The 25412-nt window shown below is 41.4% G+C and overlaps 1 protein-coding gene across 2 annotated transcripts in view; it reads left to right on the plus strand.

The window, feature by feature from the left end:
- The first annotated feature begins 2736 nt into the window (after nt 1-2736).
- The window catches only part of EXOC4 (exocyst complex component 4), a 798914-nt gene continuing 776238 nt past the window's right edge, over nt 2737-25412 (plus strand). For both annotated transcript variants that reach the window (XM_069588401.1, XM_069588402.1), the window contains exons 1-2: nt 2737-2892; nt 24376-24565. In XM_069588401.1, coding sequence (XP_069444502.1) covers nt 2807-2892; nt 24376-24565 — 276 coding nt within the window. In that variant the 5' untranslated portion in view covers nt 2737-2806. The remainder of the gene's footprint in view (nt 2893-24375; nt 24566-25412) is intronic.

The following is a 25412-nucleotide window of genomic DNA, read 5'->3' on the forward strand; positions in this document are numbered from 1 at the left end:
AGTTTGATCCCTAGGTCGGGAAGATCCCTTGGAGGAGGAAATGCCAACTCACTCCAGCATGCTTGCCTGGAAAGTCCCATGGACAGAAGAGCCTGGTGCACTACAGTTCATGGGGTTGCAAAGAGCTGAAGACAACTGAGCATGCACACACTAAGATAATCTAACAAGCATGTGAAGGGCTGGGAGTGAATCACAAGGACCCCTGTGTCTATAAAGCAGTCGTTCTCCATTCCCACCTTCTCTCAGCTCCTCCGAATCACCCATCTGCTTTCTGTTTGTATGAGTTCCTCTAATCTAGGTGTTTTTTTTTTTTTTTTTGAATAAATGGAATCATTCACTGTGCAGCCTTTTGTGTCTGGCTTCTTTCACTTTGTACATTGTTTTCAAGTTTCATTAATGATGTATCATGCTTTAGTATTTCATTTCCATTTATGGTTGAATAATATTCCATTGGATGTTGATATGTCACACTTTGTTATTAGAGAAGGAAATGGCACCCCACTCCAGTATTCTTGCCTGGAGAATCCCAGGGACAGAGGAGCCTGGTAGGCTGCCGTCTGTGGGGTCACACAGAGTCAGACACAACTGAAGAGACTTAGCAGCAGCAGCAGCAGCACATTTTGTTGATACCTCAATCATATACACATATCATACCACAGTTTTTTCAAGATTCTTCTTGGCTCTTTGAGGTTCCTTGCCATACAGTAAATTCCTTGTATCTAAATTTTAGGATCAGGTTTTCCAATGCTGCAGAAAGACGATTGGAATTCTCATAAGGATTGCACTGAATTTGTAGATAGCTTTAGGGAGTATTGACATATTAATGATATTAATTCTTCCAACCCATGCTCACAGGATGTCTTTCCATTTATTTACATCTTCTTGGTTTCTTTCAGCAAGATTTTCTAGTTTTCACTGAGTAAGTCTTTCATCTCTTTGGTTAAATTTATTATTTAATATTTTATCTTTTTTTGATGCTATTGTAAATGGAATTGTTAATTTCCTTTTTGGATTGTTCATATAGCTAGTGTCTAAAAATACTATTGATATTTTTGTTTTGATATTGTATCCTGCAGCCTTGCTGAATTAATTTATTAGCTCTAATAGTTTTAAAAAAATTCTTTAGGATTTCCATATGTCAACCACATTGTCTACACATACTTCCTCCTTTCTAATTTGAATGCCTTTCATTTTTTACTTGCCTAATTGTTTTGGCTAGACTTTTCAGTACTTCACTGAATAGAAGTGGCAAAGTGGGCATCTTTGGCTTGTACCTGATCATGGCTGGAAAGTTTTTGACCACTGAGCATTAGCTGTGTTTTTTTTTTTTTAATAAACAACTTTTATCGTATTGAATAAATTCCCTTCTACTTCCAGTTTTCTGAGCATTTCATCATGAAAAGATTTTTCGATTCTGTCTAAAGCTTTTTCTGTTTCAACTGAGATGATTTTTTTTTCCCCTTCTTACTGCCCACATCCTTAGCCACTAGGCTCAATTACCCCTTTTCACATACATGCATTCTTTAATTTTATAACGTGCTTTTTGCAAGTACATCACGAACATGTTTTCTTCATTAAAAACCACTAAAATTATGATTTCCAGTGGCTACATGTTATATTCTTGTGTGGATGTTCTATAATTTATTTAATACATCTATGTTGTTTCAAAATTTTTAACATTTTGTTCTGTATCTCTATTTCTCTAGAATCAGAATCCCTAGAACTGGAATTATTGAGCAGAAGGTAATGAACACTTAAAAAAATATGTATATGCATGTGTGGGTGTATCTGCAAGTTATTTCATAACATCACTGTGAACCTCTGCCAGCTGATACCTGCCTAGTCAAAGTACTGGAGGTGCTCTGTGCTGGCTATTTCACAGCTCCAGGACCTCTCTGTCTGCTTTCTATTCATCTCTGAAGTTCTTTCATCTCTACTGCTACTAAGCAGATCACTCACTACCTTCCCTCCTCAATTTATGCTCTTTCCATTCTTATGCTAATCTTGTTCTGTTCATTTCATCTACTGAATTTATGACTAAGCCAGTTGAGCCAGATGCAGGACATACAAAAACTTACCAGTAAAAATGTTAAGAAAGCACAGTTGTGCATTATTGCCAGCTATATTTTATTTAGCTTGAGAAGAAAAGGAATCTGCAAGCTGGTCAGTTTTGCTTCTCGGTTTTTCCGTTTTCTTTATCAATATCTATTTGTGTTACTCCTTGCATGTTTTTTAGAATTGTCCGGAAATAACAAAATAACTGAATTCACACATTAAGCTAATACATAAGCATTTAGTTTTAGATAATACTAAAGAAAAGAATTTCTGTATCTATCCATTTTCGCATTTTATTGGATTTTTAAAAAACCACTTGTGCTTAAAGTAAAAACTTTTGTCATACAGACATCAAGGACAGACTCTACACACTCCATGTACGCACTTTGGCATCGTCAGATAAATATAATTCAAAAACTAATACAATTCTAAAACAATAAAACTGGGGGAAAAACTCAAGATCAGAATAAATACAAATGAAGATATTAGAAGATTTCACCAAATCGCAACAGGCTTAGTTTTCCTGCGCGCCCTGGAACCGCGGAAGGAAACTACAATTCCCAGAGTGCTTAGAGCGCGCGTGGGGCGTGAAACTTACTTCCTACATCCCGCCTCCTCTCTTCAGCGATTGGGTTATCCGGTTCTGTGACTTTGGACTTCCCCTCTCCCATTGGTGCACTCTCCAGAGAGGTCAATTACAGAGTTTACACTTGGTTCCTTCCAGCCCACCCGCTCTCCCCCTTGCACCAAGATGGCGGCAGAAGGAGCTGGTGGGAAATACAGAAGCACAGTCAGCAAAAGCAAAGACCCCTCGGGGCTGCTCATCTCTGTGATCAGGTGAGGGAGGCAGGAGGCAGGGGCAGGGGACAGGGGGCAGCGGCTCGATTTCCGCTTTGGAAGGGAGAAGGGTTAGCTGGGTTCCACCCTGCCGACCCCTCCCTTCCCTCCTTGCCTCCCCCCAGCCCCTCCCAAGGGCCCCCGCAGTTCTCACTTTTTCTCTGGGGTTGGGCCAGAGGGAGGAGCCTGGCCTCTCAGTGTTTGTCTAATTTACTGCCAGAGCTTTCCACTAGGGTCCCCGGGCCCTGAAAGCACGGTCTTTGGGGTTTGGTAGAGACAGCCAGGTGTGTCCACTTACTCACACATGTATTGATTCATTGTCTTCAGCATCGCTCGCTGTGGAAGGCACCTTGTTCCCTGGACTTCTGGGTGTCAGGCCCTGACGTCCGGAGACCTCTGACACGAATTGCAGATTTTGTTTTCACACGTTGAACACCTCCAACCACCTATGCATGGCTCAGCCTCAAATACGAGTCTGTCGTGAGCTGGTTAGAATAGTTGTGGATTTGAAGGCACACATCCGTGCTGATTTTTGTTCTGCCTTCGTATTCCGATCTAGTCCTTAAAAAGCAAAACAAATTTCAAGTTATCCTCTATGCATATCATTTTTCCAGACTCTGTATGGTGGGAGTAGGAGTGTCGACCTTCTAGGGGCCACATTTTCTTAACGTAAATTATACTAAGAGTGGAGAATTCATTCAAATCCCTCTAAGGATGATACAGGGAGTGGCTAAAAGCAAGCTGAACGAAACGTATTACGACATGTTAAAATGCTGTTAGCATATGAATTTCAACCCATGTATTTTTCATAAAATGAAACATCTCCCTCCCCCTTTCCTCCACCTAAGCTAAACTTCTGGTTGAGTTTTTGGAGGCCTTCTGATAACCTTTTAAAAACCCAGGCTCAACAGTATCTGGTAGTTAGTAGGCATTTGAATGAATGAACAGATCTAAATTTTAAAACAGCCCACCCCATCATGGACTGATAAAGACCCATCTCAAGGGTATTTAGGCTTCTCTGAAAGTAAGATTGTGACATATGGAATCATTATTACTAAACTTTCTTTAGGATTAAGAGGATAATTCTCTGTATGGAAATATGTAATATACTTGGTAGGTCATACAGAGAACATGCAGTTTTCTTGTGGACCCAGTCTTGCCAAGACAAAACACAAGTAGTGTGAATGTTTATCATGATACTAAAACTCCAAGTAGATTATTTTTAGTTTCCCAGCTTCATTCCTGTGGAACTATAATACATGAATTTATTTGGATTCCTTTTTGAACTTGTTTTTATTTTTGCTTTATAGTCAACACTCATTTAAACAGTACGAGTTTAGTGTCAGTGTGTTGTACAGAGCCTGACACTTACTATGTAGTTAGTAAATATTTGTTGAATGAATGAGTGAATGCCCCGAGTTTTGCAAAGATGAATTTGACATGATGGTACCCTTGAGAGTACAGACTACTTGAGGGATAAAATATGTAAGTAACAACGTGACATAAGGCTAGAAGAGACATATGAAATGTGCTGGAAATCTAGAAGGAGCAGTTATTTTCAACAAAAGTGGAGTGGGGATTAGGGAAGATAGCAGTATATACAAATGTGCCTTCTCAGGTATTTATGATTTTGTAGTCTTTGCTCATTTCTTTTTTTTTTTTTTTTTTGTATATCAGTTTTCTTAAAAGTCATTTTAAGTTTACCCAAAATGGCCTTTATTTGAAAAAAACCTTTATATCAAACTAAAAGCTTTTTGTTTTTTTAACTGATACTGACTGGAAACATATGTTGCCTTTGGTTGACTGTGCCTATGTGTTCTTCAGGGGGAATCTGCTGGGTGTTATGGATATGATTTGGTGGTTGTCCATGTGTCTCTTATTTCTCTCTGTTATCTTCACATTACCACTGTGATTTGGACCTCGACATTTTTTACTCTGACTTCTGTTGTATATCGTTAACTCATTTTTCTTCCCTATCCTTGGCCACCTCAGATCGCTTGAATAACATTTTTACTTTATTATAATCTGTTACCAGCATGCTATATTGGAGTGTCCAGATCCAGCATCCTGGGCGAGGTTAGTAAGGATTGGAGTTCATGGTTACGTAGGACCTTGTTTAAGAATGGATGTTACTGGTCTCAGGGTATTTCAACATTTCTCTGAGTCACAGGGAAATTTTGGTGTTGGAGTGAAGATTTGGGTGTTGCTAATTCCTTGTTTCATCCCTGATATGCTCTGAAACAGCCGGTGGTTTCCATTTCATAAATAATAGCAGCAAATGAGAGGAAAATGGTAGTTTTACTCTGGTATTTGGGATGGGAGAGTTTCGGGGGCGTAATTGAGGGAAGAGCAGAGAGGAAAGTAGTTGATAAGAGAGTAGCTCTTAAAAGTTCTCATCACAAGGAAAAATTAGTGGTGATGGATGCTAACTTATTGGGATAATCATTTTGCAGTATAGTATATCTCAAATCATTATGTTGTGTACCTTAAATAATTACAATGTTGTATGTCATGTATATCTCGATAAAATGGGAATAAAAAGAATGGAGGATTCGTATCTCTTGTTAGTAGATTGTTCTGTGACTCCTAAGTTGCTGCTTTGTCTATCTGTTCAATTTGTATTCTTCCTGTTACTCTTCTTGAACATTGTATTCATGATTGTAAATTCCTCACATGAAACTTTGATTACCTCCTCTTATCCTTAACCTCTTTTCAAATTCTCTCTCAAAGACTGTAGCTTTCCTGGTTGCTTTGGCAACAAGCCGCAAAGAGCAAAACCATTTTAGACTCATGTTTATAAGATCTGAACATCCCTGAAGATGTCTCTGGTACACGCCAGTTCTCTTTCAGGCTTCCTTGGACCTGTCAGCTTGTCACAAAATAAATGGCTTGTGAGTGATAGAGCCCATTGTCCTTTGAAGAGTTTGATTAGTTTAGCTTTCTCTTTTTCTGTCAATGAGCAGTTGTTTTCCTCTTTTGAATAGTGAATGTTAAAAATTCTCCTTCAGTTCTCCTGCTCTGATATGTAAAAAGTGTCATTTCTGTGCTCCATTATGTATTAACATAGCACTTTATATTCTCGTACTATTCCTATTAGTTGGAACACCATTTATTGTTAGAAGCACCTTTTAACTGGAAAAAGACTGTAGGTGGATGAGGGTTTGACCTGAGGACAGTGTCAGAATAGACATGGGGAATACCCAAGGCTCATCACTGTTTGCAGCCATGGTACCAAGTAATTAAACGGTGACTATTTTGCTAGTGTGATAGTGCATCACTTTAAGACATTTAAAAGTCAAAATGATGTAAAAAAATACAGTGTAATTGTAATGGAGGGATTACATTTGGTGGATGGGTTATTTAAGTGCGTTGAGACTCATAAGTGCAATTCTTTACCATTTACAAAATACTGAAAATCCATTTCAGGATGGCCAGATGATTCAGAGGGTGGACTCGGGTTTAACAAAAGAGATTGTTCTTTCATGAGGCGGGGCTTTGATGAGGAGACAGAGTGTTTAGGATTGATTTTGGAAGCTGCTGTTAACCACAGCTTTTTAAGTCTTGCCCCTGACCCTTTAAAATGAAAGTAATCGGATGGACCTGATTACTTGCTGATGTACGATTGGGACAGTTTTACAGACACACGCAGACACAGCATTTCCTACTTTTCTATTGATCTTTTCCCCCCTAACCTTTTGCTTGGTGTGAAGTTGGGGCAGGCAGCCTTTCTAAACCGGAAACAAGCAAGATGGCATTTTGGAGATGCTATTTTATTTTTGTGAGGTCTTGTCAGATTTTTAATTGGGAAATGTGTCTACCACTTACTGTTAGGTGATTTACTTCCCAATTAAGTGTTGACTCTCTTCTTTTTATAAGTTGGCCTTTAATAGCTGGCTTAATTGGGAAGACAAACTTCAGCTGTGACTGGAGGAGCCCTCCTTGAAACCTCAGAGCAGAGCTTTTGTGGACACTGCTTACAGATGGCAGGGAGGTCTGAAGGCAGTAAGAGGAGCACACTGTCATCAACTTTTATGTCTTCACAGAAGTTGGAATTTCAGACCCTTAGAAAATCGTTTATTATAGACCCCTGATAAAGCCCCTTCCTCTTCAGAGTATTTTGGTCACCCCTGTATTTAATTCAAAGTACACTTCGCTGCAGAAGTCCACGTTTTGGTTAGAGCTTTGAACAAAGAGCTTTGAGGTCCATGACACACACTGTGGCAGGAAAGGTCACTGGAGCAGAGCCCTGGAGATGGTCGGCTTCACTCGTGGCTCAGTGGTCAAGAATCTGCCTGCAATGCCGGCAGACCTGGGTTTGATCCCTGGGTTGGGAAGATCCCTTGGAGGAGGGCTTGGCAATCCATTCCAGTATTCTTGAGCTTCCCTGGTGTCTCAGATGGTAAAGAATCCATCTGCAATGTGGGAGACCTAGATTCGATCCCTGGCTTTTGAAGATCCCCTGGAGGAGGGCATGGCAACCCGCTCCAGTATTCTTGCCTGGAAAACCCCATGGACAGAGGAACCTGGCGGGTCACAGTCCATTTGGTCACAAATGGTTGGACACGACTGAGCAACTACACCACCACCACCACCCTTCTCCAACCTCCTCCCCCATCCAGGCTGTTTAATGTTGGGTGATATGATCAGCAGAAGTTTTTCATCTTAGTAAAATCCAGCTGTCCCTTGTTTCTTTCATGGATCATGTCTTTGATTTAGCTAAAAAGTCAACTGCTGTACCCCAGGTCATCTCAGTTTTCTTCTTTGCTAACTTCTAGGCGTTTGATATTTAGATCTCATATTCATTTTGAGTTAATTTTGGTGAAAGCTATAAGATCTCTGTCTAGACTGATTTTTGTTGTGAATGTTCAGTTCTCACACCATTTGTTGAAAAGATGATCTTTTCTCCATTGTTGTATATATGTGAGGTCTTCACCAACGTTCTGTGCTTTCTGTTCTCTTTTTATGCATGCTTGTCATTGCAACTTTTCCCATTTTCTTTATAAAAATTGTATCACACAAACTTGTTAAAAAAAATAAAGAGAAACATTGTCTAAAACTCCTGTTTCTCAAAATACTGTTGTTGTTTTTAAGGTTTTCATGTAGATCCTGTCCAGGTACATACAGAGGTTTAATAGTTGTAGTTATAACAAAGTTAACATATTTTTAGCATAACAAAAATGGTATAAATATTGTATCTTTGTATTTGTGTAAACATTTAACTGGGGGGATTAAAAAATATAGAAAATGATAGAGAAATATAAATTACTCACATTCTCTTCACCTAGAATTAACCGTTAATAAATTTTCTTTAAGCTTTTAAAAATCATTGCATTGTTATAAAAATGGTACATACTCATTGTAAAGTAATCAAACAATGGAAATGCAGAAAACTGCAGATGAAAGTAAAAAAATATTATTCCGAACTTATTTCCTTAAGTTACCATGACTAGTATTAGCTGAACCTATTTTCAGATCTCTGTCTCTCCCTTTCTCTGTGTGTCTATCTCTCTGTATGAAATGTTGGATGAATAGATAGAAATAGTAAAAAAAAAAATGATTATGATATCATACTCTGTGTTAAACTTATAATTTTACTGTCTCCATTTTTAGGGTATATATACATATAGTAAAGTGCACACATATTAAGTATATGACAATTTTTGCTTTTGTAATCACTACCCATGTCAAGATAGACACTCCCGGCATCCTTGTTAATTTTTTTTCCGGTTCAGCTTTTTTGTAAGGATACCCTGTTGTTCCCAACACCACTTGTTTAAAAGACTATTTTTTTTCCCTTGAACTTCTTTTGTACCTTTATCGAAAATCGGGTGGCCAGTGTGGATCTATTTTTTGACCCTCAAGTCTGTTTATCTTAATGACAGTGCTGCACAGTCCTAATTTCTGCCTTTGTAAGTCTTGAAGACAGGTAACATAAGCTTTCCAGCTCTCTTCTACTTTTTGAAAGTTAATTTTGGCTCTTCTAGGTTCTTTGCATTTCCATGTCCAAATTAGCCAGTCAATTTCTAAAATAAACCCACTGGGATTTTGGTTAGGATTTCTTTGAATGTCCTGATTCATATGGGAGAATTGACCTCAACAATATGTCTTCTGATCCGTAAACAGTATTATCTCTCTTCACTCAATTCCTCTCCGCAGTTTCTTTGTAGATTTCAAGTGTAAGTCCACGTGTTGTCTGTCAGATGTACCTCTAAGTAGTTTAAGACACTTCCTGTCGTCCCACAGCTCCCTGAGTACTGATGCTGTCTTTCTCTTTTTATTTTTTGGTCTTTTTTTTTCCTAGGTGGGTTTCCTTTTTTTTTGGATATGGTTTCTGTTGCTGTGTGTTAAACTTCATTAATCTTTTCTGCAATTCCCATACTGCAGTTAATTCCATGTAATGTAATTTTTATTAGATTGTGGTTTTGCTCTTTCAGAGATTTAATTTGGGTCTTAAAAAAATATTTTCAGTCTTTCCTGTAGTTTCTTGAACATATGGAATATAGGTTAACTCTTTAAGTGTTCTTGTTTACTAGTTTTATCATGTCATCATTTTGGGGTTCGTTTCAGACGGTTAATCTCCCCTCCCCTCATATGCCTTGCACTTCTTGGATGCTAGACTGTGTGATTTTCACCTTGTTATGTACTCATGTTGGATATCTTTGTTTTCCCATAAATATTCGTGAGCATTGTTTTCTGGGATGTGGTTAACTTACTCAGAAACAGTGTAGCGCTTTGAGGCCCTGTTTTAGATTTTGCTAATTGGCTTCCCCGCTGTGGTTCAGCAGTAAAGAGTCCACCTGCAATGCAGGAGTCAGGGGTTCAATCCCCAGGTTGGGAAGATTCCCTAGAGAACGAAATGGCAGCCCACTCCAGTATTCTTGCCTGGGAAATCCCATGAACAGAGGAGCCTGGCGGACTCCAGGCCATGTGGTTGGAAGAGTCAGATGCGACTTAGTGAGTAAACAACAACCAGGAGCCAAGCAGCGTTTAGTTCAGGGCAATTTTATCTCAGACTGTGGCAGAATCCTTCTTCGTACTCCACCTAGATAGTGCTCTGTGAGTGGTGGGATTTTTCACTCTGGCTGTGTGATTCCAGATCATTGTTCTTGCAAGTATTTTCAGGTGGTTCTTATTGTGGCCTGGAGTTGTTTTCTGCCACACATGCATGGGGGAAGACTCTAGGAAGCTTCTCCACAGGTCTCCAGGGTGCTCTGGTTAGCGCTCTCTTCTCAGGACTGTGCTCAGCAAACTGCAGCAGCTTTCATGTCCAAGGTTTTGAAATCTTTTGTTTGTTGTTTTGGATGGGAAGGTAAATCTGTTTCCTATGATTTCATCCAGTCCTGGAGCAGAGGTCTATCAGTGCTTCATATTAAAAAAAAAAAAAATCTCAAAAGGTTAATTTTCCTGAATCCAAATTTTGGGTTGTCTGTGCTCAAAGAGGAAGCATAAGATGCTCTAAAAAAAGTTGTAGCCTGAAAGTGAACTAGGTACCTCAGCACTGATGGTCTTTCTGATTTTGCAGTATTTTGTGGAGTGTTTAGTTAAAATTAACTTCATATAGTTCTTTTTCAGGAGTTTTTCCTTCAGAACTCTGAGAAATGTCTTGGAACTAGTTTGTATCTATTTATATGTTTATTTTTTAAAATATAGGTTTTTTATTTGATACCTGTGATGGTATTGTTTGTTAACCTGAGGTCTAGTGTGGCTAGTAAATGTATTTTCTTTAGACGGCATAGTACTTACAATGTTTCTGTTGGTGGTGGTTTTTTTGTTTTCATTGGGGTGTTTCAGCTTGTGCTGGCGTTTTTCGGTTTGCAGTGGTGAGCTCTGCTCCCTCTGGTCTTATACTCTGCTGTTCCTTACATTTTTGTTAACGGCTTTCTAGCTATGGAATGAGTTATGACCTTGGTCTTTATGGTAGCCAGTCCTTTGTGTTTTTCACCTTGAAAAACCAGGGAGCCCCCATTTAACAGGAAGTTATAAGGGAAAATTGTGTATCATTTGACATGGTAAGAAACGTATTTCAAGATCCTTAGGAGAACCTTTAGAACCTTTAATGACTTTTACTTATTCTTTTAAAAATTTTTTATAAAACCCTTTCAAAAAATACAGTGGCATGTAATTCAGGTGTTTTTTTCCATTGGAAACTTGCTGTCTAAACTTACTATCATTGCACTGAATATTACGAGAAACTGTTTTACACTCAGAATATCGCTTAAGAGCTTCTTAGAAATGCAGAATCTTCGGTACCACCTGAACCACTTGACCCGAATCTGCTGTTTTATAGGAGTCTCAGGTGAGTCCACTACTCATCAAAGTTTTGAGTAGCCCTTAAAGATGTAAGTTGGGAAAGTAAGATACAAGAAACCAGGTAGTGTTGTTAACTTGTTTTTAGCTGAGATAATGGTATGGCTATCTTTTGAAAAGTACTATTCTTAAGAGATACTTACTGAAATAAACCAGTAAAATATCATGTCTAGGATTTGCTTCAAAATAATACAGAAGAAGGTTAGAGCCAGTGAGGGTATAGACAAAACATGATGGGAATGTGCTGCTGATTTTTGAAGCTGAGTTTGATGAGTTCCTTAATTTCTGTTCGTGTTTTGAAAATTTCCGTAAACATGAACATGTATGTGTATAATATATATGCTGGGGAGACGGGGGGTGGGGATTGGTGGGAATGACAAGGTTCTGTAGGTTAATAAATTGCAGAAATGCTACATAATATATTCATGTTCTGTTCACTCTGTCCCCACCCAAACACTCCCTCCCAGAGGCACCTTGAACGTTAACATATTAAAGTCTCCTGAGAATGAATGTGGTTACGAAACCTGCTTCAATTTGTGTAACCCAGAATTTCCAAACTAGCCTATCAGCGTATATGTTAATGTAAACATATACGTTAATATAAATAAAACACTGTTTCTGAGGAATTCACGAGAAACTCATTAGGAAATAGCCTACACGTTTAAAATGATCAAATACCGTACTGTGTTGTACTAACAAAGGCATTCCACTGGAGGTGAAAAATGAGATGACTGAAGACGATGCTTTAAGGATGTGATGCTTAAAATGGGAGTGGAAGAGAGGTGGAGTTTGGTTCAGTAAGGGTAGGGGAGATTTTAAGTTGACTTTGTCAACCCTTGACTATTGCAGCCTTTGTTAAGAGTGATTCTACTTAATTTTGGTAATGGCCTTCTCTGTTGGCTACAAGTTTACTGTTTTTGGTCCCCAGAAGTGTGGGTTATATAACCGAATTAATTGAAATACAAAAAACTGCATGCGTTGGGTGTGGTAATTGGCCCTAAGTGCTGTCTGAAGCAAGACGCCCGTGAATTTTCAATTGACTTTAAAGCAGAAATTGTTTACTGTCACTTGATATGAAGAGAGTTTCTTTGGAGTGAATTAAGGGATGTTTTTATGCCTCAGAAAATTTTTTCAGAGGAACTTGTCATTGTGAATCTCCATCAGTCGGGGTGGGATTGTCTTGTATTTTGTGGGATCTAATAAAACTTAATTAAGAAGTAGTTGCAGTGTCTAATTGAATATAATAAAATCCGATTTAAAAGTGTTACATTTGGTTATGCGTTGAGTGACGACGTCATGTCTTATGTGATTATATAGTGATACACATCACATGTATTTAATGTGTGATCTTTTTTTCCTGACAAAACTCAGAATTACGATGAGGGTCTCTCGTTTTCACAGTTCGTTGGAAGCCTTGGTAGATTCATCTTATCAAAGGATGCTGCCTCACATAACAGGCTTTGAAGACCAGTTTGAAACTTGTTTGGTTCAAGTTCATAGTCTTAGTAACCTCTCTTTCCATCACTTTAGTTTGTACTTAATGTTACTCAGCGGAGAAGGCAATGGCACCCCACTCCAGTACTCTTGCCTGGAAACTCTCATGGACGGAGGAGCCTGGTAGGCTGCAGTCCATGGGGTCACTAAGAGTTGGACACGACTGAGCGACTTCGCTTTCACTTTTCACTTTCATGCATTGGAGAAGGAAATGCCAACCCACTCCAGTGTTCTTGCCTGGAGAATCCCAGGGACGGGGGAGCCTGGTGGGCTGCCGTCTATGGGGCCGCACAGAGTTGGACACGACTGAAGCAACTTAGCAGTCAGTAGCAGCAGCAGCAATGTTACTCAGAACTGTACTGAGTGCCCTTCCTGACATAATAGGTATATGTTAACTATCAGGTGTGTCTTAGGTTGGCTGTTATTAATATTATTTTCGAGGAAAAGAAAATCTGATTCACACTTTGAAATAAGGGCTGTGGTGGTGGTGGCTTAGTTGCTAAGTCATGTACTCTTTGCGACCCCATGGACTGTAGCCCGCCAGGCTCCTCTGTCCATGGGATTTCCCAGGCAAGAATATTGGAGTGGGGTGCTATTTCCTTCTCCAGGGAATCTTCTTGACCCAGGGATGAAACTTATGTCTCCTGTATTGCAGGTGGTCTCCGGTATTGCAAGCAGATTCTTCACTGCTGAGCTACCAGGGAAGCCCTTGAAATAAGGGCTAAGTGGATCTAATAATGCTGCTTAATGTCTTCTAGTTAAAAGCATTTTAACTAGAAAAAAACAGAGTTCACAATTTCAAGAATCATGTCAGCTCTAGACTTTTTTTTTCCCTTACTTTGGGGCCAATAATAAAGAATATTATGTTTTAGAAAGATCAGTAAATTGTTTTCTTCCTGCTTGGAGTGAGGTTCAAAAATTAGTTTACCCTTGAATGTCTGAGAATTTACCAGTTCTCAGTTTGGGGCTTATAAAATGTTAGAACGTTGTAAGGATGACTCCTTGTCTTCTCTTTCCGTGATGCAATGTAAAAAATTCGTAAGATTTGGCCTAATGAGAGAAGGCTGTACTGATGGAGGGATTCAGGTGCTTGATGAGTGGGGAAAAAAAAATGCAGGGGCTCAGTGACGTCTAGTGTGTCTATTGAGAGTCCCGTTGAGTACTTCCCAGAATGGGGATCACTGAAGAGGTTTGATTTTACTGTGGGTTTTGCTGTGTAGAGCTGTAGCGTCCCGGTAAGTTATTTCTGGATATGTGGAGCCTTACTTGTAATTAGTTTTTCTGAGTTGCTTGGAGGGATTTCCATTAATTGTTCCGTTAATCTTTATTATTCCTGGAAGAGAGGTCACTGGATGCCGACAAGGAATGCCCTTAGTAGAAAATTAAGCGTATTAACTGTTTTCAGAAAGCCTGACTTAATGCTAATTATACTGCAGGTGTCACCAAAATTCAGGTGTATGATGTTAAATATTTCTTATAGCAGGTTAATTAATTCAGTTATCTGAGACTCTTATCAGGCAGCTGACTCTTCTCGTGGAAGAATCTGTGTTGCTGTGGTTAAGTGGAGGGTAACTGATAACATCTGCCTTGAGATTTTACCCAAGCAGAATAACACTGCTTGTGTGTTACAGGGTGGTGTACTTGTCTGCTCAGGCAGCTGTAACAAAATACCACAGACTGGGCAACTGGGAGACTAGAATCTCCTAGTCTGTCTTCTAGGAGACTAGAAGTCTAAGATGACGGTACAGTCAGGGCTGGGTGACTGTTGAGGCCTCTTCTTGGCTGGGAGATGGCCACCTTCTCCTTGGGTCCTCAGACGGCCCTTCCTCTGTGAGTGTGTGGAGAGGGAGAGGGCTCTTTGGTGTCTCTTCCTCTCTCTATAAGGACGCCAGTTCCATCCCATTAAGACCCTGCATGTATGACCTGATGTAATCTTTATGACCTGCCTTCTAGGCCCTGCCTCCAAATGCAGTTATGTTAGGGCTTCAACGTAATGAATTTGGTGGTGCTTGGTGGTGTGTGTATGTGTGTGTCAGCGTCACAATTCAGTCCGTAATATGTGGTACTCTGGGCACTCTTATTTGTTAAAATATCCTAAAATGCTTTCAGAGTGACAATCTGGCAATCTTGAGAAGCAGGCAAGAGCCCTGGTCGGGCGAATTTTTTACAATGGGTCGTCAACCTTACTACCTGCTTTTCTGTCTTGTAATGTTTAATAGTCCTCTATTAGCCCTTAATACCAAATACTCGTACTGGGGACTTTCTTCAGAGAATTACTGTCTGGTTAACTTGAACTGTCAAAAGGCTTGCTGAAAGGCGGAAATTAATGAAACATGATTTGATTCACTTAGTCCTTTAAATTCCCTAAATTCTCTTCTCAGATGAAAATCGCTGGAAAGCTTAATGCTCTGGACCATATTCAGGGTCTTTGAAAAATCTTTTAGGTCTTAGTTGTATTTTAATGTTACATTCTTGGAGGAACTTATAAGAAATGGCCATGTAAGATTTGTTACTGTTTCTAGAAGGTTGTTGAGGACATTGTTCACTGTATTATATAATGCCTCCTTGTTCTAAATGAATTTTTTTGAAGAGTTTAGTATTAAAGTTTGCTTCCTTGGAGGAACTGGAATCTGGCTTTTTAAGAATGAGAATTACTGGCTAGGTTTCCCTTTTTGCATCTGCTGCTAGGAACCTCAGAGTTGACTTGGGGGCTCCATTTCATACACACTGCATTTGTCCATATGACCTGCATACCTGTGTTACGTTTGTATGACGTTGTTCTACATCTCCTTAACTAGTTCCCCTTTCTTGTTTCTATTGTCCAGATTCTTGTACTAACTGTCTCAGATCTTTTTTGGAAAGAAATGGAATAGAATTGAAATGAAACTTGAAAGTGATTATTGTTACCGATTATTCGCCATTAACTGCTGTTTGAAAGCTGTCATTCTTTGCCTTGGTGCTAACTCTCAGGTGACCTGAGAGAACACTTTGGAGTAAGAGCCTGAAAGGCTGTCCTGATCTGGCCCCCAGCCTCCTCCCTGACCTTGTCTCATATCACTTCCTCGCTCCTCTGAAGCCATATTGGCTTCTGGGCCACTCCTCATTCCTTTAACAGGCCAACCATGTCCTCCCCCAGGATCTGCGCGTCTGCTGCGGTCTCTGGAATCAGCGTTCCCAGGTAGTTAGCGTCTGCTCACTCCCCCCTCCCAGTTTTCTAGAAAGCTCTGTTCCAATGCCATCTTTTTATTTTTTTGATTCAAAATTAAAAAATTATTTTTAATTGAAGGAAGATTGCTTTACAGTATTGTGTTCATTTCTGCTGTACATCACCATGAATCGGCCATGGGTATACATGTGTCCCCTCCCTCCCACCTCCCAGCCCACCCCTCGAGGTTGTCACGAGCACCAGCTGTGGGCTCCCTGCGTCATACAGCACGTTCCCGCTGGCTGTCTGGTTTACACATGGTGATACATGTTTCCATGCTGCTGTCAACTTGTCTCACTCTCTCCTTCCCGCACTGTCAAGTCTGTTATTTTTATTTTTTTTCCTAATTAAATTTTTTTTTTGCGTGTCCTCCTAGGTCTTCATTGCTGTGTGGGCTTTCCTCTAGTTGTGAAGCACGGACCACTCTCTAGTTGCAGTGTGGAGGCTTCCCGTCGCGGTGGCGTCTCTTGCTGCTGAGCATGGACTCGGGGGTGCCAGGGCTTCGCGAGTTGGGGCTGCCGGGCTCTAGAGCACAGGCGCAGTTGTTGTGGTGCACAGGCTTAGCTGCTCTGTGGCATCTTCCTGGACCAGGGGTCGAACCCGCGTCATCTGCGTTAGCAGGTGGATTCCTCACCACTGAGCGACCCGGGAAGCCCCTCAAATGCCCTCTTGATCTGAGAGCCCATTCCGACCTCCTTGTGTCAGAATCTCCGTTATGCCCTGCCTTCACTTTTCCATAGCTCCTCCCGTGCTCTCCCGGCCTCCGTGGGTTGCCTGCTTTCCCCCATTAGACCAGACTGTGCTTCATGAGGGAGGGACTGGTTTTATTCACAGCTCTATCTCTAGCCACTTAACAGCCTTGCCTGCTAAGTTGTGGGTGTGTCAGCTGTTTGTTCAGTGACTGAATGGACTAAACAGGGTCAAGGTAACTCTTGTTGGCCCTTTCCTCTAGATTTCTGAACAGGCATTTCTTTGTGTGGGATAATCTAGCTGCAGTTGTTTCTTAAGGCAGGAAACAACCCTCCATGACCCCGTCAGATTCTGCATTTTGCTGCGACTCATTATTTAGCTTTGCCTAAGCACTTAATGTGCCAGGCACCATAAGAATACAGAGAAAAGGTCTGATCTCAGTTCATAAATATCCTCAGGCATTTTCTAGCGGGGGAAGCTTTAGGGGGTTGGGGCTAACAGTGTTGTGATTCACAAATGATTTATTTCATTGCTAATAATGTTTCCACCCACGCATTGAGGGCACTTTATATTTTACAAAGTGCATTCACACGCTTCTCCAATCCTCATGATAATGTCGTGGGGCAGGTTCTCTTATGATCCTGTCTGTTTGACAAGGAAAGAAACAGGCCCAGACATGTTAAGTGACTTGCCCAAGGTCAAAGAGCTTGAAAGTTTCACAAGATGCCTCATGTTTGACATTTGGTCAGTGTAGTTAAGACACTTCTGCTGTATTCCTGATGGTAGAATTCTAGATTTTTTTTGCACCCTCTTATTCTGTCTTTGACAGGAAGTTATCGTTTCTCTTGAGTGATGGGTTACCTTTGGGTGACTAACCCTATTTTCATAGACACGCTTTTTAAAATATTTGATCTTTCCTTTGTCTTTTTTAAGAGTAATATCGACTTTTGTGTACTTTCTCTTGTCTGGACACCATTACTCTATTAAGTCCAAAGTGAAAACAAAATTGCTCCATTGAAAGAGCCAGTTGTGGTGACTAGTTATTTTCCTTTCAAAACACTTGACTGGCTACCCTGAAATACAGAAGCTGGTATCAAACTTGGTTTTAGATCTGCAGTTATTTACTCTGGGTTTTTATGCTTGTTTATAGGGCTTGCTTGGAGCTGATGGCTATGAATTCACTAGAATCATTTAATGTACATATTTCTTGTAGCTTAGTGTAGGTACCATGGTCCTTGAGGTCCACTGGGGAAATAAATTCCTTCCTGGGATTAATTAATAAATTCTTTCCTGGGATTAATGAGTCACAGCCAGTGATCTAATTCATCATGCAAATGCCAGAGCTGTCTTAATGAAAAATTCTTAGTGATCCAGAAATGTGTGTGTCCAGTTTAACTGAAATCTATGCTTTTATGCCCCTCCATGGACTGGATAGCCCACTGGGTCACAAAGAGTTGGACATGACTGAGCGACTCTCATGAACTTAGCAATAGTTTGTAAAGCATAATGACTTTGAGATAGGAATGGAAAAAGTTCTGAAGAATGATTCCGTATCTTGAAAGCGTCTTGGGATGGCAGCTTCAAGTAGCTTCTCCTCTGTTCCATGGCTTCTATTAGGTGATGCTTTTTAAACCTTCTGTTCACATTCAGGACTGTTACTGTTAATACTAAAAAACCTGCCGGGTGCCCCCCTGACATCTCTTGGCTGTCCGCCCCTCTCTCTACATGTGGACTGTAGCTCGATTAGGGTGCAGTCCTGCAGCCCAGCGGCTGAAGCCAGGAAAGGTAGGTTTCATAACATGTATAGTGGGAAGGCCGTGGATTTTGACGTTATTCTCCGCTTCCATTTCTGATGTTAGCTGTGCACATTTGTGCAAGCTGCTTTACCTCTCTGTTCCCTTGATTCCTGACTTGTAAAAAGGCGATGATACTGTCTCGCAGGACCATTTTGAGTGTTACCTTAAACTGTGTGTATAAGATAACCGCTTCATTGTTTGTATAATCGATAATCAGTAGCTTATACTCTGCGCCACACTTTGATCCTCTTTACCCAGAATGGTGGGACCCAGGAAGTCCTGTAAATCTGTGCTTTGAGTTTTCACATCTCCTAAGCAGAGGAAGAGTGAAAGCTGGATTGTCAGCAGTTACTGTCCAAAGGATCTTGGATCATTTTTGGACTCAGTATTTACAAAAATGCTATGTAGTTTTAGGTTACATTGTTAGAAATAGAGTGCTCTAATTTATGGGCTATAAAACCCCTTTATGTTTGGATGGTCACGCTATACTAGGAGTGTGTTGTGTCAGTTGTGAGTACCACATCTTGAGGGGTAGGGTAGGGGAACCTTCTAAGGACCAGACTATCCAGGTTTGAGGCCTGGCTCTGCAACTTAGAAGTTCTGTGCCTCAAACGCGCAACTCTGACTCCTCATATGTAAAAAGAGAACAATGGCACCTCCTTCACAGGCTGTTGTCTGAAATAAGTTAGTATATATAAACCACAGAGAGTAACGCAGGAAGTCCTATGTGTGAGTGTCACTTGCTTTCGAGGGGACTTCAGAAGAAATTAAGAAGGCTGGCTGGCTTCCATGCTGTGGAAGAAATGGATGAAGAAACTGGAGCTGTTGAACGTGAGAAAGTATTAGAGTCCTTTACTGTTTCAAGAGAGACTTCATGAAAGAGGGAATAGACTTAAGTTACTGAAAAAGGCAGAACTAGGACCAGTGGGTAAAGAATCGTCTGTCCCCGAGTTGGGAAGTTCCCCTGAAGAAGGATGGAGCAGGCAGTGGCACCCCACTCCAGTACTCTTGCCTGGCAAATCCCAGGGATGGAGGAGCCTGGTGGGCTGCAGTCCATGGGGTTGCGAAGAGTCAGACACGACTGAGCGACTTCCCTTTCACTTTTCACTTTCATGCATTGGAGAAGGAAATGGCAACCCAGTCCAGTGTTCTTGCCTGGAGAATCCCAGGGACGGGGGAGCCTGGTGGGCTGCAGTCTGTGGGGTCGCACAGAGTCGGACACGACTGAAGTGACTCAGCAGCAGCAGCCTGAAGAAGGAAGTGGCAACCCCTTCCAGTATTTTTTCCTGGAGAATCCCATGGACAGAGGAGCCTGGCGGGCTACAGTCCATGGGGTCACAGACTCCAGCGCGACTGCGCGAATAACACTTTCACTTTTTCCCCCTCAGCATCAATGGGTAGAAATTACGAAGGGGAGGATTTTGTTTTAATGAAAGACCTTGTAAGAAGTAGAACAGTTCAGAATTGTGGGGAGTGGGTTTGTGAGCGAGTGATCTTTTCTTTACCCAGAGGCTTAGCAGGCCAAGGAGAGGTTCCTGACCTGGCTGGCAGGGTGAGCTCAATCACAAGCCCTCTCTTCCATCCTGCTGTCAGTTCAGGTCAAGTGACCCACTTACGGTAGGATAATCCCACACTGAAATTCTCTGGGTTTCAGTAGCATATGTGGGGACTGTCTCCCCAGAATTAGTCTGCTCTTATGGTCTATCATTCACTCATTTTGCAGATATTTATTGTGTGAGGTGTTGTATTTCTGGCCTCATTTTGTTGAAAACAGGTTGGAAATGAGTCTTTGTTGATGGTCGACTATTGCTCGACACCATGCAGTCCCTGGAGGAATGCAGTCAGATTTCATTTTTGTTGAGGGACAGTTCTGCTTGGAAAGGTGATGTTTCTGAGATTCTTGTGAGCAAAGTATGGGTGCCCTTTGTTTTAACAGACTCTTAGGATGTTTGTTTGACCTGTTGAAAAGGTAGAGAAAATCTTCCCTCCAGAGCAAATGGCAGGCATGTTTACTCTCCAGTGTAAAAACTTCAGTTTTCAAAGCTCAGAGTCCTGTTCAGCAACTCAGCAGGCATCCATCTGGGCCCATCTTCCCACTGCCCGTGGGACTTGGGGGCAAGGAGTCTGTGACAAACATGCTGATGCTCTTGCTACTTGCTGTGCTAGGACTAATGAAGCCCCTGGCTTCTGACCCACCCAGGAGTTTTGTGACTTCTCCCAGCATCCACGAAACTGTGGCAGGCTAACTCATTAGCTTCTAAGTAGAATAAAGTCTCCAACTCTTCACAGTTTTTGACATTAAGGAGGAGTAAAGTGAAAGGGAGGTCAGACCTCATTCCCAGTGCCTAATGATCCAGTATTTGGGGGTGAGGAAATCTGAACCTTTGTCTCTAAAGGATGCCCTTTCTATGACATTGGAAAACTGCTACTGCCTTTACTACAGTCACTACTATCACTACAACAATGGCAGCCACCAGCCTTTTTTATGGAGTGCTAGCGATATGCCAGGCCTTGTTTAATTTCATCCAATTCTCACCCGCAACTCTATAAGGAAGGTATGCTTACTGTCTCCATTTTATAGGTGGGCAAAAGGAGATACTGTGACCGAGGTCATGTGGGCAGCAGCGGTGGATTCCAACCCAAACAGTTTGATTGCAGAGTAGCCCACAAATCTGTAAGAGATAGGAGTGTAATCTGGAAACAGACTGATGTGGAATTTGAATTCCTGTACTCTGCCTTAGGCTTCCCAGGTGGCACAGCGGTGAAGAATCCGCTTGCCACTGGAGGAGAGGCAAGAGGCTCGGGTGTGATCCCTGGGTCGGGAAGATGCCCTGGAGTAGAAAATGCAACCCACTCCCGTATTCTCACCTGGGAAATTCCATGGACAGAGGAGTCTGGTGGGCTACAGTCCATGGGGTTGCAAAGAGTCGGACACAAGTGAGCCAGTGAGCATACATGCTCACCCTAGCCCTTACCCTCATTGTGTGAGATGGGGCAAATTTACCATGTTAAATCTCAGCTATGGCATCTGTGAAAAGGGAGAGGAAGTATGTTAACAGGACCCAGTCCAGTGGGTGGTTCTGTGGATTGAACATAGTTTCTATAAAATGTGCAGCCTCTCTAGATATTAGTGGCTATTATTATTGCTGCTTTCCTTTTCTCTAACTAAAAAACAAAACACTTTAAGGACTTCTGTGGTGGTCCAGTGGTTAAGACTCTGCACTTCCGATCCAGGCGGTGTGGGTTCAATGCCTGGTTGGGGAAGTAAGATTCCACATGCTTCCAGATAAAAGAACATAAAACAGAAGCAGTATTATAACATTCAATAAAGACTTTAAAAATGCTGCACATACAGAAACCCCAAAGCACAAACAAAACTTGAATGGTTTTGTCCTCTCACAGTGCTCTTATGCAAGAAATTTTTGACTAAAGGTAAATGTCATTCAGCCCAGTTTACATCTAGAGGATGAATTTTGGATGTGGAGGCAAAACATGGCAGAGGGTGTTTCCTTTTACGGATATTTTTTCTGAAAATGAGCATAGGAACCGAAACCCGCTTAGAGACCCAGTTTGCTCTCATCTTCATTTCAGTAACCCTTTCAGTCTTCTGAATCGTCCCTGATGTGTGGTGATGTGTTACAGTGACAGCTGATGCCCAAGAAGATGGTCTCTCAGCCCCGACATTTTTCCTTGGTGGTAGTTGTACTAGTAAATGTGAACGATGTCAAATGCTTGGCAGGTTTCCTTCTGCAGATGGTGGGGAGGAAATCCTGCAAAGCCTCATAAAGATGGCAAACTGACTGAGTGTAGCTTTGAAAAAAGTCTGTGGTTGTTTGCTGCGAAAAGGGGGAACTAATAGTTAAATATCTAGGAACTCTTCCCTTTGGGACAGTTGATAAATTGAAGGCATTTTCTGATTGTGCTTTACTCGAGATTAACAGCCTGGAAGATTTCAGATTTAAAGAGCAAAGTTATGTATCATACAAACAGCATGATGACATGCTCAGCCACCCTGTACCCAAATATTGCAAGTAGTATTGGTTGCTCTAGCTTTGAAACCAAGACTCCCCCCAACCCCAAGGTCTCTACTCTGATGTACTTAATTAGCTAAATGCTTCTGTGCTATTTTCTTCCTGGAAGTAAGCTTCGAGGTAGTCTGGTGTCGGCTTACCAATTGGCAGAGAAGGACACAGGATCTGGCGTGGTAACGGCCTTCCTTCACGTCTTGGGGTTCCCAGTGTGTTGCCTTGGGCGTATCCTGTACCACTGCCCATCCAAGCGTCACCTTTCCCTTCACTCCATTTCTGTCCCTCCTGTCCCCCATTTCATGCTGGGCATCATCTCTCGACATCCCTTAACACATTTACAAAATTCTTTTTAGAGGTTAGATTAGTATCAGACTGGCCTGCTGAATCTCCCTCCAAGTTGGAAGATAACGTTTTATATATTGTGTGAGTCACGAATTAAGATCTTTTGCTCTAAATGACAGTTTGGAAGAGACCATTTTACAGTAGTTTGCTTACAAAAATCTGGAAGGGAATATGTGATTGATTTGCTGACAGACCATCTCCGAAAGCAGTTCTAATGATGGACTTTATAATTGATTGCATCCATCACAGAGAGCCTAAACTACCCCCTCCCTAAATTAAAAAAGATAAATGAAATAAAGTATGCTGAATGTATAAGCTGACAAATCTGAGGGAATTTAATGGAGCGAAATTACGGCAGCCAACAGATAAGAGAAAAAGGTTTCTTTGTTACTGATTATAACACTAAATTAAAAAAAAATTACTGAAGAAGGATAATAGAGGAAACAAAGCTCTGTGGCCCATGTATCAAACTAAGTTATTGAAAGATTTTAATAAGTGTATCTATCTCATTCACTGCTTATTGTTGATTCATATCAATCTTGTTAGTGCTGTTGGAAGAATAGTAAATGCAGGGACTGTCTGATATTATTGCTGTTGTAATGGATTTTTAGAATTACCATGACCTTATTTCTGGGTCGCTGGGGGCTCTGTACCAAATTCAGGTCATTTGAATGAACTGTTTGGAAGGCAGTTCCTCAGTGTAGAAGCAGTTTTATAGTAAGTATGCTTTTGGCTCTGTTATAAAAGACCAAGTGAAAGTGACATCAACAATGGATATTTATTATCTCCCTCGCAAGGAGTCCTGGGGTAAGGCTGCTGTGGCTCGGCTGCTGTGGCCCGATGATTTGATGGCAGTAGCGTGGTGTTTCTCTTGGCTTTTCCTCCCAGGATTATCACATGGCTAATGTATGATTATCTGAGCTTTGTGTAACGATACCCAGTGTTGGGAAGAGGAACTTGCTTCCTGTTAATCTTAGAAGGAAACTACTCCTAGAAGTCCTTAGGTCTCATTGGTCAGGTTTGTCACTGGTAAGGGACATGCATGTACTAGGATTCATTCAAACAAATTGAGATGTGGCCCAGGCTCTTAGAGAGTTCATGCCGCCTGTTTCCTGATCATGCCCAGGGGAAAAGTGAAGGGGAAGATTCCTAATCTAGAAAACATGTAAATCCACCTACTAGGCTACTGGAGAAGGCAGTGGCACCCCCTCCAGGACTCTTGCCTGGAGAACCCATGGACGGAGGAGCCTGGTGGGCTACAGTCCATGGGGTCGCGAAGAGTTGGACACGACTGAGCGACTTCCCTTTCACTTTTTCACTTTCATGCATTGGAGAAGGAAATGGCAACCCACTCCAGTGTTCTTGCCTGGAGAATCCCAGGGACGGGGGAGCCTGGTGGGCTGCTGTCTATGGGGTCGCACAGAGTCAGACACGACTGAAGCGACTTAGCAGCAGCAGCAGCAGCAGCAGCGTGCTGGAATCTACCATGCAAATGTTTCATATTTTCCCTTAGTAACTTGTTTCATTTCCTAGGTGCATGTGCTCTCGCTGACTTAACTCCACTTGTTTCTACTTTCAGCTTTAAAGTTTGACTCAGCCTGATACATTCTGTCTTAAACAGGACCCTGTCTACCAGTGATGACGTTGAAGACAGAGAAAACGAGAAGGGGCGCCTCGAAGAAGCCTATGAGAGGTGTGACCGTGACCTGGATGAACTCATTGTACAGCACTATACAGAACTGACGACAGCTATCCGCACGTACCAGAGCATCACGGAGCGCATCACCAGCTCCCGAAACAAAATAAAGCAGGTAAGGCTCCATCCCTCTGATAGCCAGGACTATTGCATCTTCTATCGGTCCAGGTGTTGTAACTGGGGGAGGTTCCCTGGTGGTGTTAATGACCTTAACGAGTGATTCAGGTTTTTTTTTTTTTTAAGCTTAGGCTGCAGAGGATCACAGAGGGCAGCCGGCCTTGCTTCTTTTCTCCCCTAAATCTGACCCTGGGCTTCTGCCATGATTTTTGAGGAAGCCTGAAAGAGGAGCTGTTCTAAGACACTAGGGCCTTTTACTGTTAGAGGCTCTCGTTTTAATGTATCAGATGTAGTCACACATTGTGTGTATTGCTGTAGCAGTTGAAAATTAAAAAAAAATTTTGGTTTTGAGTGTGTTGCCCCATTTGAAGTTGGTTGTGATTTTCTCCACAGTCATTGTACCGTGTTGGTAGTTTTTGAGAAAATCTAACTCACAAATTATTTAAATATATAATAAAGTATTTATGAATACTGAAACTCTTGAATATTTTTCAGTAGTGACAAGCATGTATTTCCATTTTGTAATTGTCTTCCATATTTTGGAGCTAGTTTTCTTTCACTTTTTCTTTCTCACTTCTCTCTTCCTCTCCTTCTTTCCTCTCTCCATCCTTCCCTACTCTCCATCCGCCCCCACCTTCCTTTCTTCTTTGAATGGTCTTTGAAAAACTTTTGGTTCCCAGGTACCACATCTTTACTTCCTAAAGAATAAAGTGGGTTCATAAGGAGTATTTTTATATTTGGCCAAAGGATGAATTGATCAAATAACGGTTGTGTACTGTCTCATCACAGTTACGTGGTTCTTGGCTATGTATTTCAAGGGTCACTTCTTTAATACCTTGTATGAC

The sequence above is a fragment of the Ovis canadensis genome, chromosome 4, assembly GCF_042477335.2.
Source record: "Ovis canadensis isolate MfBH-ARS-UI-01 breed Bighorn chromosome 4, ARS-UI_OviCan_v2, whole genome shotgun sequence".
Classification (NCBI taxonomy): Eukaryota; Metazoa; Chordata; class Mammalia; order Artiodactyla; family Bovidae; genus Ovis; species Ovis canadensis.